The sequence below is a fragment of the Streptopelia decaocto genome (genome assembly GCF_964273445.1).
Source record: "Streptopelia decaocto genome assembly, chromosome: 3".
Classification (NCBI taxonomy): domain Eukaryota; kingdom Metazoa; phylum Chordata; class Aves; order Columbiformes; family Columbidae; genus Streptopelia; species Streptopelia decaocto.
In genome coordinates, this window is record NC_138656.1 from 39293946 (window position 1) to 39306905 (window position 12960).

Here is a 12960-nt window from a genome sequence, read left to right on the forward strand (position 1 = left end):
CACTCAAGTGCTTTGCAGAACATGCAGTTTGAAAGATCATGCCCCTTAGGAGAAATCAAGAGGCTGAATAATGTACTTGTGGAAATTTTCAGGCTAATTTAGCTTCCAACATTTATTCCTGGAGATACATTACACTTCAAACCAAGGTCAGGGGGAAGGAGGGGAATTGTATTATGTAGCTGAAATTTAAGGTCTTCTTTTACTTTCATTAGCACAACTGTTTTTGCCTATTTAAGATTTCAGTACTACAGAGGGCATATTTGAACTTGTGTCCCTACCAGTAACTCTTCCTACACACACACACGTCTAGAATTTTCAGATGTATGAAACCACAATTTATGTAGGGAAAAACAGAATTAAACAGATTCAGTAGTAGTATCATGAGTGCAGGTGTACAGGGGGAAGTTTACTCCAGAACACCAAATCCTGAAGTGATTGCCTCTACCTTTGTTTTGCTATAGTTTGGTATCTATTCAAACCTTTAATATTTTGAGGAGTACAAGAGGACTTATTTTCAAATATTTTTGTGTTTAAAGATCTGTAGGTTACATGACTGGACACACTGCCTGCATGCTTCAAAACTACATTTTCCTGCTCCAAAATCATTACCTAGCCTAAATTAGTTTGATGCTTAACATTTCTAAAACTTGTAATATAAAATACCAGCAGAAGAAAGCTAATTATGAAAAAGCTCACACAAATCAAAATTCTAACTTTTTCTTTTAAATTCATCTACCTTAACAGACAAACAGTAAAAAGGATAAACATTTTATATCGATTTGTAATTTCTAGAAATAATTCACTTGTATTTATAAAATGTATATATTGTTAATGTTGCTATATAATAGCAGTACATTCAATTTTGATATATCTATAGTTGAGAAAACTTCATGTAAAACCAGCTTTCAGGAACACTATCAGAAAACATGACATTCAGATGTTTAGGAATTCTCTTACTTAAATTTAAATTAAGAGTGGTCCACGCCATTATGAGGTGATAATTTATTAACAATAGGTTTAAGGAAAAAAAAAAAAAAAATCACTTTACCTTAGAGATTGTATTTGAGCATCGAGGATACTGACTTTTTCTTGATAAAGAAGTTTTAGTTTCTCCTTTAGAAAAGATGGGAGAAAATAAGCGTCTTTTGCTTTCTCATAATTTTGTCTTTATAAATAAATCTAGACATTAGCCACATTCATTCTTTTCTCCTGAACATATCAACTTGTTGAAACACTAGCATCAGAACTATAAATATCTCACACTTGTGAAAGTCTACAAAATTAACAACTCTCCCATTTTCTTATTTCTGTACACCTTGCCAGATCCTTATATGGTAAATTGCTCCAGCTTCAATTGCAGCCATGTACAATGACTTACACAAACTGGCAATCTTGTCTCAAGTTTGCTCTCACTTTCCCAGAAGTCAGCAGAAATAAAAGAAGAATTCTGAAGAACTTCTAATAGACAGGCCACTTATTTATAATATAATGCGCTACTCTTATTATCTGGTGAAAAACTAGATATACAAATCAACCACACCAATGTTAAATACAATGGTGATAACAAACCAGATAAAACACTAGAAAATTAGATTGCTATGGTGATCAGAAAGATGTCAATCAATATGATTCCCCTACTTAATATGAGAGATGAAGAAAAAGTGCAATTACTGTAAAAACTAGCTTTCAAACAACTGCAGATAAGGATCACTGAAGATATTTTCAGCTCTAGATGAGGCATAAAAATAACAAAAATACGTATTTACTTGGAAAAATTAATAAATACACATAATTATATTGAAGAATTAACAGCACAGACATACACATGGATTAAATATATCAAAACTTTCAGTTAACCGTGTTTTTCCCAAAATAAGGCAATGCTACTCCATTAATTTAGAGCCCAAAAATTAAGAATACCTTTTCAAACTAAAAATACAGGATAGAGACAACATTGTCTTTGTATCCCTAGGGCTCCTCTATATCTCTGAAAGCAAAAAAATGTGAAATTCAGCTTAGGAAAAACAGACTGCACAAAGTGACTTTTGTACCCTACTGAGCCTGCGCCTTATTGCAAAAGAGACTACCTGGAGGGCTGCCTAAATTATACCAGCTAGTTTCCACCTGCTTGTGTGCTCTGTTACTGCTATGAATCTCTAAAGTACAGTGGAGCCATGACTGACAAGACATTCTTAAACAAAGACGTATCTCTGGGAAGTCAACATCTGCAGATACAATCTGTCATCTGTGTCTAACTGGATAATAATATTAATTAGGATATAATGAGAAGATGAGATTTACGAGAAAATCTGACCTCAGATTAAGGTTCCATCAATCATAACTCTGCTGTATGTCCGTTACAAAATTGATCATCAGAACTGCAGCAACAACGAAGCACTAAAAGGTTTTACAAAAGTATGTCTCTGCAAAGAAAGTTAATACCAACCAGTTCTACATGCCATTTTTCTATTTCTTCAACAGCTGCTGTAACAGAAGCCTGATCTTTGTTACGTGCTGGTGACGAAGTGACAGGCCGATGCATGCTACAGTCATTACCACCTAAAGGGCAGGAGTTCTGAGCATCTGCCTATAATAAAAATATTAATGCTTCAGTTATAAGTACGTAGGCTGGATTTTTTTAAACAAATTTCAATTATATAAGTATTGAATCTTGTGATTTTCATTACAGTAGGATACAAGAGCCAATAAAAAAGTTATTGAAGTTGGAAACCTACGATAATGATGTTATCCAGAGAAATCCACGTTTACAAATTTTCATGAAATTTTGACTAAAATTCAGTTTGTGGATAAACATTTTAAAAGCCTTCCTTAATAAGGTGTGGGCCCCTAAACACTGATTAAAACAACCACAGAAAAATAAAAACTTACCGAGGCATCTAGAAGAGTCTGTTCTCTCCACATATGTTCTGTAGTTAAAAATTTCAGTTTCTGATGGAGTTCCTCATTTTCAAGTACAACTACTTGTAGTCGACGTTTCATCCCAGACAATTCCTCCTACAGGATACAGAAACTGCATGTAAAAGGCTCCTTGAGAAGGCTACCAACATTTAAATACATCTTGAGACCAAAAGTCTAAACTAACGTTCTCAACTATTTTAACCCATTTAGAGAGAATAAGAATACTCAAAATACATATTTCATTACATGGAAATTCAAGCTATTTGTGCCTTTGAAGACCCTTAAACACTGGGCAGGCACCAAGATGCATGGTGAGGCTCAGTATCTGCTGAACTGTGTTTGACTCAGTTTTGGTCATTACAACAATCAATCTCAACACCAAGTATCAGTTGTTTTTAAAGCAACTCTTCAGATGTAGAAGTCCAGGGGTTTAGTAGGTGAAATATGTTGCCTAGTACCTTGCAAAATTTGACTTCTGCTTCTAAATGGTTGATGTACTGTGACTGATCATTGATTACAGGAACGAGATCAGAAAGGGCTGGTAAGTCTCTAGTTGCAACTTCCGGAGTTTTCTGAAGGAAGTAAAGAAAAGCATGTGTTATTTTGCGTTTTTTCATTTATTGCAATAAGATGTTGCTTGCACACCGAGTACTATGTACAGTTAACAAAAAGTCACCAAATACTAGATCAGGAGGAAGGAAGAAACAGTAAGAACCTAAAATCTTCCATACAAAAAGTACATGTGTCACTTCTGTCAAATAGTACAGCTGCTTGACTAAACACATCTATAAAGCAGGATTAAATCATAACCACAAATCCATTTGTAAATGAAATTCACACTGCTATTTAGGTATATTATCCACTTTAGACAAACTTAAGGGGGTATTTTCTTCTCTGTGAAATTAATTAAAAAAAAATCCTTAAATTTTAATGAGTTGTGGATATGCATCAAAGGCTACTTCTCTAAATGTTCATTAACAGTTGCTACAGAAACACAACTATGTCTGCAATTTTGATTAGAGACATGGGAAAACATGTAACAGATACCACATTTATCAAAGAACCTGATTATCAGTATTTTAAAAGACAACTCTAAAAAACCTTTCTGATGGTCCTATAAACAGGTAAAAATTTTGATAGCCTCACAAATAACTAGTTATAAACTGTAAAGAAGAGAATCCTTGCCCATTCAAGATAAACATTGACATCTCTGCCTTGCTCAGCAAGATTTAAATAGGGATTAAACTTTTGACAAAATGTGAAAAACACAATTGCTGTAACTTTACAACATTTACTCCTAAGACTACAGTATTGATTAAGAATGTAAATAAATGTTATTAAAACACCTATAAAATCACAAATGCAACAGTTTCCTGAAAACTACAGCCTCTCTTCGATCCTATTAGCAACTAACAGTCCTTGTCAGTCTCATATAAATGACTTACTTAGAGTTAATATAACAAATATTCTTTATTGTATAATAATTTATTCTAATGAAGTATAACATGCTTCAAAATTACTTTAATGGAGTAATAATATTAGGCATAAATATGTTAGTCTACAATGAAACTGCCTTTGAATAATCACAAAAATATTTAATGAAGTCTCAACTTGCAAATTAAAAAAAAAAGAAAAAAATCAGCTACTATCAGATCCTCATTCATCCTTCTTACGTATTTCAATAGTTTTCCTACCTTAGTTTGGTATTCTACTATTGCAAACTTCATCCAGTGAAAGAACTAAGTACAGTCTAACGCTAGTTGACAGATACTAACTTTTTTAATTTCTGAAGCTAAAAGAAAGTATATCAAGGCAAACCACAATGTTTTGTTTTGTTTTTCTTTTAATAATCAAAATTAAGACAAACTGTGACATGTGTGTAAGTAGAACATATATCATCTTATACCAAAGAACTCTGTGTTTGTCACAAATTCACTGAACAGTTTTACTCACATTTGTAATAGGATAAATCTCCCTTTTTTGCATTCTTTTGTGGTAAGGATACAAAATGTACAGAGTTGTTAGTGGGTTCCTCTCAGAGGAAAAACAGATGCATTCCCAGCATTAGTTCACTATTCTGGATGAAATCTTTATACCAATCCCTAACTAGTTTTCAAATGTATACAATTCTAACATCTCTGGATTCAAGATAGTAAACACACACTTCTGTGCAAAAATATTCCATTATATGCTTCTCAAATATACTTAAAAGTGTTAAATATCATAGAACTCATTTTCAGGAGCTAACTGAAAAGTCAGACCCTAAATATCCTGAATCTCTGAAAAGATTCAGAAACCTAAATCTCTGGTTTTAGATATTACTATTATTGCACATTCACTATTCAAGCAACAACAACAAAAACCCAAAACCAAATAAACCAACAAACAAAACCCAAACCACAAAAAACCCCACCAATAGAAACAAAAAAAAACCCAATCAAAGCTACTAATGGCTAGGTATTACATCTACAAGTTATCCAGAGCTTCTGCCAACTTTTAAAGATAAAATCCACTAGGCTGAGGTGAAGGTTTCTAGCAACAAAAGCCAACCTGTCAAATTACACCTAGTGTAAGTATTGTCCATATTAAAGGGGAGACTCTTGAGAAAGTCAGAACTAAGATTGTGGAGACAACTAGAGGATTTTCCAGAACCTTCTAGAAAAACATGCAGAGAAAGGACTATGAATTTGCAATGTACTATACCTGACTCAGTACATGTAAGTTCCATGTTCTAATGACACAGAATTCACCTTGCTTTGAGGTCTGTTAATCTCAACTACTTCATGAAGTTTTAAAAAATGAATCACACTTGTTAAAGCATATACATAGCACCACTAATATTTGTAATGCATCATTCTGTTCCTCTGGCTCCTGCTCATCCATCCCTCTTTTTGGAAAGTATAACAGACATCTTGCAGCTGAGACCTCCAGCTGCCTTCCTGAAAAGATTACACTGCTGTAGTGTTTGAAAATGAAAGAAAACTCCGTTTCCATTCCTTTTTTCACCAACAGTGCTAATGCTTAACCTGAGATGCTTAAGAAACATTGGTGTAAGGTATACAAAAGAGTGCTGAAAAATGGTGTCACTAAAAGGAAAAGACTACATAGTACATTTTCCCAACAGGGGAAAAAAAAAAAAAAAAAAGAGGACTTCTTAACACAATTTATTAACTCTCAGCACTGTCACTGGGATATTTATTTATTTAGAAACCTCTACCTGCCCTTTCATGGGGCAAATGCCTGGTAGATAATTTGTGATTTATTTTTTTTAATCTTTTCACTACACAATTGTTATAAATTAATTATAAATTAATTTGGAAATTTTTCATTAATATTCTGATAGTATAACATGTTGTAGCATGAAACAATACAGGCCGGAGAGGCAAATATTATAAATACAGGCAAATATAGGCCAAATATTAAAATCAGAAACACCTGGTTAGTACGAATTACCAAATGTTTATGCCTAAGTCTCAGAAATGCCACTCACATTTGCCTTCTTAATACTGAAAAGTTTACGATATAAACACAAGGTTTTATACAATATAAATGCTTGGCAGCTTTGGAGGCCAGCAGTCTACATGGTGACATATAGTTTTGCCAACATGCCAAATAATTTGGCCCACCTTTTAATTTTCCAGAATGCCTCAAATTTCAGTTAGGTCAGCCAAGACCCAGCTTGTAGAACTGCAGTTGTTGTATGAAGCAATCATGGTTGGCCTTGACCTCAGATGATGAGGTAGAGAGCAAAAGGAAAAATCTCTGCCCAACCATCTGGGTGTAATCAAAGAAAAGATGTACTCATTTGATGTCTATTGCAACTTTTACCAATGTGCAAGTGTTGTGGTTTAACCTGAGCTATTAATATAACTACAACAGCCAATCACTCACTCACCCCATCCCCCCAAATAGGGGAGAGAATCAAAATGGAAGGGAGAAACTCAGATTGAGATAAACACAGTTTAATAAAATAAAAAAATACTAATAAATATATATATATATATATATAAAATAGAATATAAAAGAAAAGATATGCAACGTCATTCCTCATGAACTCCATCCACACTGAGCAGCCAGTCCCAGGCAGCAGCACCAGGTCCCAACAGCCAATCCCAGAGAGAGAAGAAAAGCAGGAAGGCCCAGAGGCCTCTGCAAATCACAAGACGGCAAAGTCCCGAACAGAACTCCCCTCAACAGGTCTCTGAGAGCAAGAGAGAGACCAGAAGATCCTGACTTGCCTTAAATATGAAGTGTGACACTAATGGGCTGGAATACTCTTATTGATCAGTCTGGATGTCAGTCAAGCTCTGACTCATCCATGCCCCACTTCCTTGCCGCCTCAAACCTGCGGGCAGAGTGCTCAGAACATTCTCGGCTCTCAGATCAGAGCAATTAAAAACATTAACTATGTCCTGGGGTGTTATCTTCTTGTTCTCAAACTAAATTCAAAAAACAACTGTGCTAGCTATGAAAAAGAAAGGTTTCCAACTGCATGAAGAAAATTAACTCACTTTTAGTCAAACCAGCACAGCAAGAGAAAGAAATTGTGAGACAATGTTATTTATATGTATGAAATGCTGTAAATTTTAATAAATAGTATATTTTATGTGAAATATTATATTTAGCTATAGACGCATGCAGTCATCTCTTATTAAGTAATCATCAGGTATTTCAGCATATTTCAAAACAAAAGGTTAAGATTACTTTGCTTTCCTTGACCTTTGGGGAATCTGATTCTTCTAACACAAGAAGAATTCCTGTGGTGTCCAGCAAATCACCAGATAAGCTCTTATTTTTTAAGGGTTTGAGGGGTTTTGTGTGTGTGCACTTTTGTACTTCCACATTTTTTGAGTTTTATACTTGGTCTGTTTTCAGAACACTTTCACATCCTGGTTAGCAAGCAGATGGAGGACAGTTGAAAAGGAGAATAAGGCTACCACTTCACAGAATCCCTCTCATTGGAAACTTCAAGAAAAAGAAATGGGACAATGCCCTATCAATACAGTAAACTCCCAGCTTTTCTCTTTACTCCTTCATCCTTTAATCCACTCCCCAAAAGTATTATCACATGTTTCTGAGCAAAAGCATCCCATTTTCTGAATTTTTCTACTCTACTGAAATTTCCAAATATAAGTAGAAAATTTGGACAAAGATGGATTAAAAGATGCTTCCCCCCCCGCTTCAAGTACTAAATACATGTTGATACTGATTTGTGTCATGTCAGGATCACTCAATGATACACTGTTCCCTTGAGCCACAAAACACTAATTCTATCCTGCACCTTTATGAAGCAAAAGTACCTTGGAGAACAACCATGGATTTTAGAATGCTCAGTAAAGTTGAGCTTTAAATAAAATTTCTCAATGCCAGAACAGTAGAGCTAGGCTCATTACACCGGCTCAAGGCAACACAGCAGGAATATAAGCTTCAGATTGTTCTGCTGCCACATCAACTTTGAGAGCAAAGACGTGCTTGTCTTGCTTAGTATAAACCACACTAGTCAGTGAAGGACATCAAAAGATAAAACTGGAACAATGCCTTTACATTATTTTCCTTTAGAGATGCAGAGCAACTGTCAGATACTAGTAACTAAACTGTCCATTGGTGCAACTCTGCTGCAAGAGGTTAAATCTGAGAAGCCCATGTAAGGATGTAAACTAAGTTTTACAGAGACCTACAAGGCCTGTTGTTACATGAACATCTCTGATCGTCTAGAGAAAAAGCATGGTTACAGTGGGAGAAAGCCTTCCAGAATCCTTAAAGTACACTCAAACAAGAGCAGAGGCTGCTTTTACAGAAATGTGTCCATGTAGTCATTCCCACCTGTTTCCAAAACAAAAAGGATGAACTTTTGGTGGAAAGACAAAGATGAGAAAGCTGAAAGCAAAGTGGACTGTGACCCACACAGTCACCAAAAGAGGAGAAAAGTCTAAATGCTGTCTTAGAGATCTCCTTTTCTTCCACTATGGTCATAAGCATACTCAAGTTCTGGCCACTGCCTCAACTATCTCCTATATTTCAGAATAAAAAAAATTATTTGGTGCTTCTTTTTCTTCCTGAATACTTAAAAAGTGATCTTATGATGCATGCCACTCATTCAAACAACACAAAAGAAAAAAGGAGAAGCAACATACACAGAACGACATCTTCGTCCTTGACAGAGAGACTTCACTTTCCATTCTTTCTTGATGTTCCAACAAAAATTTAAGTTGATTAACTAGGAAGAGATAAAACACATTTATTATAACAAAAATACTTACTTTTTTCATTGAAATTAGTATCATTTCTAACAATTTTTAAACCACTTGCTTTCAGAGTCATCTTACCTGCATGACTGTTCTGCAGTTCCTGCCAGGCTACATTCCCACTGTCATCATTGCCCCTGTCCACATCATCACTGCCCCTGTCCTCAGAGGACTGGTCAGATCCAACTTCACTATCATCCTTTGCAAACTGTTTGTCCTCCAAGGCATATTTCAGTTGATGAATGCTTTCACTAGCACGTTCTGAAGGAAAAAAAAATCATTAGCCACAATAAACAACATAAAAGAAAGTATTTACTGACTGATATTTTAAATTTGAAATAAAATGGAAGAACTAAAAGCATTCAGCATCTATCTAGCTTGACTACTTGATCTAACCTCAGTCCCTGGAAGCAATTACCTAATGCAAATAGCCAAAGTAACTACTTATGTCACAAGAAATATTTACTACATTTTTAAAGAGGAAGCTATAAATAGCATCTTGGCCTGACAATACATTAGGACTCTGCAGCAGTAGTTACTATTACAAATCTCCATCAGGGAGAAAAAAAATAACCTTGACCCTAAAATATTTTCTAGCATATACAGCTTTGAAACTTTTCAATGTAACTAAAGCTCATGCTATATTTCACACAATGTGCAGGATCAGGCACCAAGTACAATATTTGTGAAATCTAATGACGTCACCACACATGACAAAGCAACGTGCAGCATAACTGAAAAATAGCTGCGTAAATGACATAAAAACTCAGCAAACTAAGCCAACTGAAAACAGTGATTAAATAAAGACCAATGACTACTGAACAAGTGTTGTGGGAAGGGAAGAAAGAAAAAAAAAAAAGCAAGCAAAACACCTCTTTCCAGATAAATACAAATATTTTTGTGAACACTTTCAAGAACTAACCGACTTACTGGGGGGGGTGATACGTTTCTCGCTTTCAATATATTGTTCTTATGTTCCTTTTTAAAATTTTTATTTGATTCAGTTGACTTCATTAAAAAAAAAAAAAATCCAATCATAATCATCATATCACTCTGATACAGCTGATCATTTCCAATACGCCAGAAAAGAAATTGGAGAGATTTGCAGCTGAGAGATGACAACTAGATTAGGAACCAGAAAATATGGGCTTGCTTTTAGATAATGATACTTCTAGTTCACACCATAGGACCTCAGGTGACTCACTTATTACTTCTTTCTTTCAACTGCCTATGTACAAAAGGAGATGAGTATTTCATTCCTCTTCCCTTTAAGCAACAGATATTGTACCTAGAAAAGGCAGAGTGGTAATCTAAGTAGTATGGCTTTCTGCAATGTTCAACAAAGCAGGATCTCCAGGTTCTGCTGTACTACCAAGTGAGCTGTCTCAGTGACACCATCCTTCTTCACAATTCACAGCCACTTCAGCAGGAATATAACAAACATGTTTCTTTTATAAGAAATGCCACAGTCATTTGTGACTACCAGTCAAAACCACCCTGAATCAGAAAAGTTTCATTAATAGTTAACTGTTATTAATAATTTAAAACAAAACCCCAGTCTCTCAAAACCGTACTTTCAGAAACATATAATCATAACCACTTTTTTCCACTTAGCCCTGAATTCTTTGGAGGGTTATTCTCCCCCAGGACTACTGCATACTTTGGTATAAATGCCCACGGAACAGGAATTTCACTCCTGTGAGACAAAGCTTTTAAGGTAACATCTTTTATTGGAGCAACTGCTACAACTAGAAAAATTACAAGCTTTTAGGCACATGTCCTTTATTTATGTTTACATATTTGTAATCTGTAAACTGATATAATGCATACATAACTGAAAATATTTTTTTCTCATAGGCAAAAAAAAAGCTTAAAAAAATCACAGTTAAGCATTTGCTATGTAGAATTCAGAAGACTGATGCCTCAGAGTACAATATATGCTGCTGATTACAAATGTTAATAGCTCCTTTCTTCCAAATGGAAAGGTTAATAGCGGTTCAAATCAGAAAACAAATGCCAGATATATTTTTCTGCCTTCACTTTTACCATTTTCAAGTTCACATCGTCTTAATGGAAGTTGATAAATCAATTTTTTGCACCACTGTAATGGTTTTCACAGCCTCTTTCTGCCTTTTTTTGTGCTTGGCTATAATTTACCAATAGCTTATAAAATATAAGTGCCGCCCCTCCCCCAACATTATATTTAAGAACAGGGTTCTCATGTCCGGTATGCCAGTCACCACTTATTTTTTAGCAAGGATAGTAGTTGTTGTTGTTGTTTGATTTTTTTAACTCACTGGCTTCTGACATACTAATCTTCTCCCAGTACTTATTTTTAAAGCCCAGTCATCTTGTAACTAGCATCACCTCTTCAGATTCTTAGGTATGCCATACTTTAACAAAGTTAACGTAAAAGACAACATAAAAAACACATTTTAAACAGTCATAATTCATCATAATAAGCCCAAATACAATTCACGAGGGAATGACTCAAAAACCAGTGGTTTAGGTCAAATATTTCTCTATTGGTGTACTTAAGCTATTCATCCATTCTTGAGCATTCCAGGATGTTATGGGAGTGGGAAAGCTAATTGAGAAATGGTAGAAGTATCTCGCTGACACAATGGCTTAAATATTTAGCAAACTACATTGCAACTAGCTGTTGCCAAGATGTATTCCATGTCAGTTATTATGGGGTGTGTCATCTGATAGCAATAAAACTCCTTTTCCCCATTCACTGTAGACCTTTGTCAGAGAACCCCAGAGTATCAATATTTGCTCCATAGCCAGTGAAGAACAACAAACCAAAACAAGCCAAAACCAAACAGGCCCATATACAGTTTTTTCCAGAACTTCTCTCCATAAAATCACAGCTTCTGAACACAAAGCTACTACTTTATCCTCAAAGATAACACAGATCTTGTTAGGCTATGTTCCATTCTTCTGCAAATAGTCCTGGGGAAACACATTAAGATCCTTATCAATGGCACACTGATGCCTGCTTTTCTTGACTACACTTTCCTGTCTCTGAAATAACACTACAACATTTTTGAAAGCTTCATCAAATATTTGCCAAAGTTTCTTAAACACTTACCAATTTCCAAATTACAAAAGTTGCTGCCATAAGCAAAACACTCACCTTTGGGAAACGGGGAGTTAGGAGCTGCCAATGATCTGTCTTTACACTCACTAGACACTGAAGAGCTAACATTGACTGCATTAGCAGTTGCACTGGACGTGTAAAAGGGAATTAGTATATTATAACTTTTTTCCTTAAATAAGGGACATAATTTGGGGCATTAAAAGACAATGCATTACCAAGTGGAAAAATAGACATGTATTGTTTCTGCTAATGTAAAAAATATTTTTTTTAAATATGAAAGAAGTAGAAAGAACCTCTGTGGATGCAAACTATTGGACACCAAAGAACCTTTGCTTAAATAACATGTACAAATCATAGGTACCACTTGCCACAAGGGACAGGCAGATAACTTAATGCCTTAGCAATGGCATAGCTGACCAAACACCTAATAGAAATAAATACATTACTGCTCATTATTTCAGAGGCAGAAGCAACCAGGGGTCCTAAGCCAGAATCAAGACCATATCATTCGAGGTAAAAAGATACTCGTATCCCTCAATTCATCTAAACGTGAATGCAACTTTGGAGCAGATTAAACTCAGTTAAGCATAATGCTTTAGACAAAAAGCAATAGGGCTCTTACTGAGACATTGATGTTCAAAATCACATGCCATATATTCTACATGGTGATTAAAGATACTTCTATGTCCTGAA

At 35.1% G+C, this 12960-nt stretch overlaps 1 protein-coding gene across 1 annotated transcript in view; it reads right to left on the bottom strand.

The window, feature by feature from the left end:
• SDCCAG8 (SHH signaling and ciliogenesis regulator SDCCAG8) overlaps nucleotides 1-12960 on the bottom strand; it is a 110757-nt gene that overhangs the window by 95194 nt on the left and 2603 nt on the right. The window contains exons 2-7 of the mRNA XM_082049700.1: nucleotides 9246-9425; nucleotides 9054-9136; nucleotides 3378-3491; nucleotides 2890-3015; nucleotides 2447-2587; nucleotides 1049-1113 (exon numbers count right to left, since the gene is read on the bottom strand). Coding sequence (XP_081905826.1) covers nucleotides 1049-1113; nucleotides 2447-2587; nucleotides 2890-3015; nucleotides 3378-3491; nucleotides 9054-9136; nucleotides 9246-9425 — 709 coding nt within the window. The remainder of the gene's footprint in view (nucleotides 1-1048; nucleotides 1114-2446; nucleotides 2588-2889; nucleotides 3016-3377; nucleotides 3492-9053; nucleotides 9137-9245; nucleotides 9426-12960) is intronic.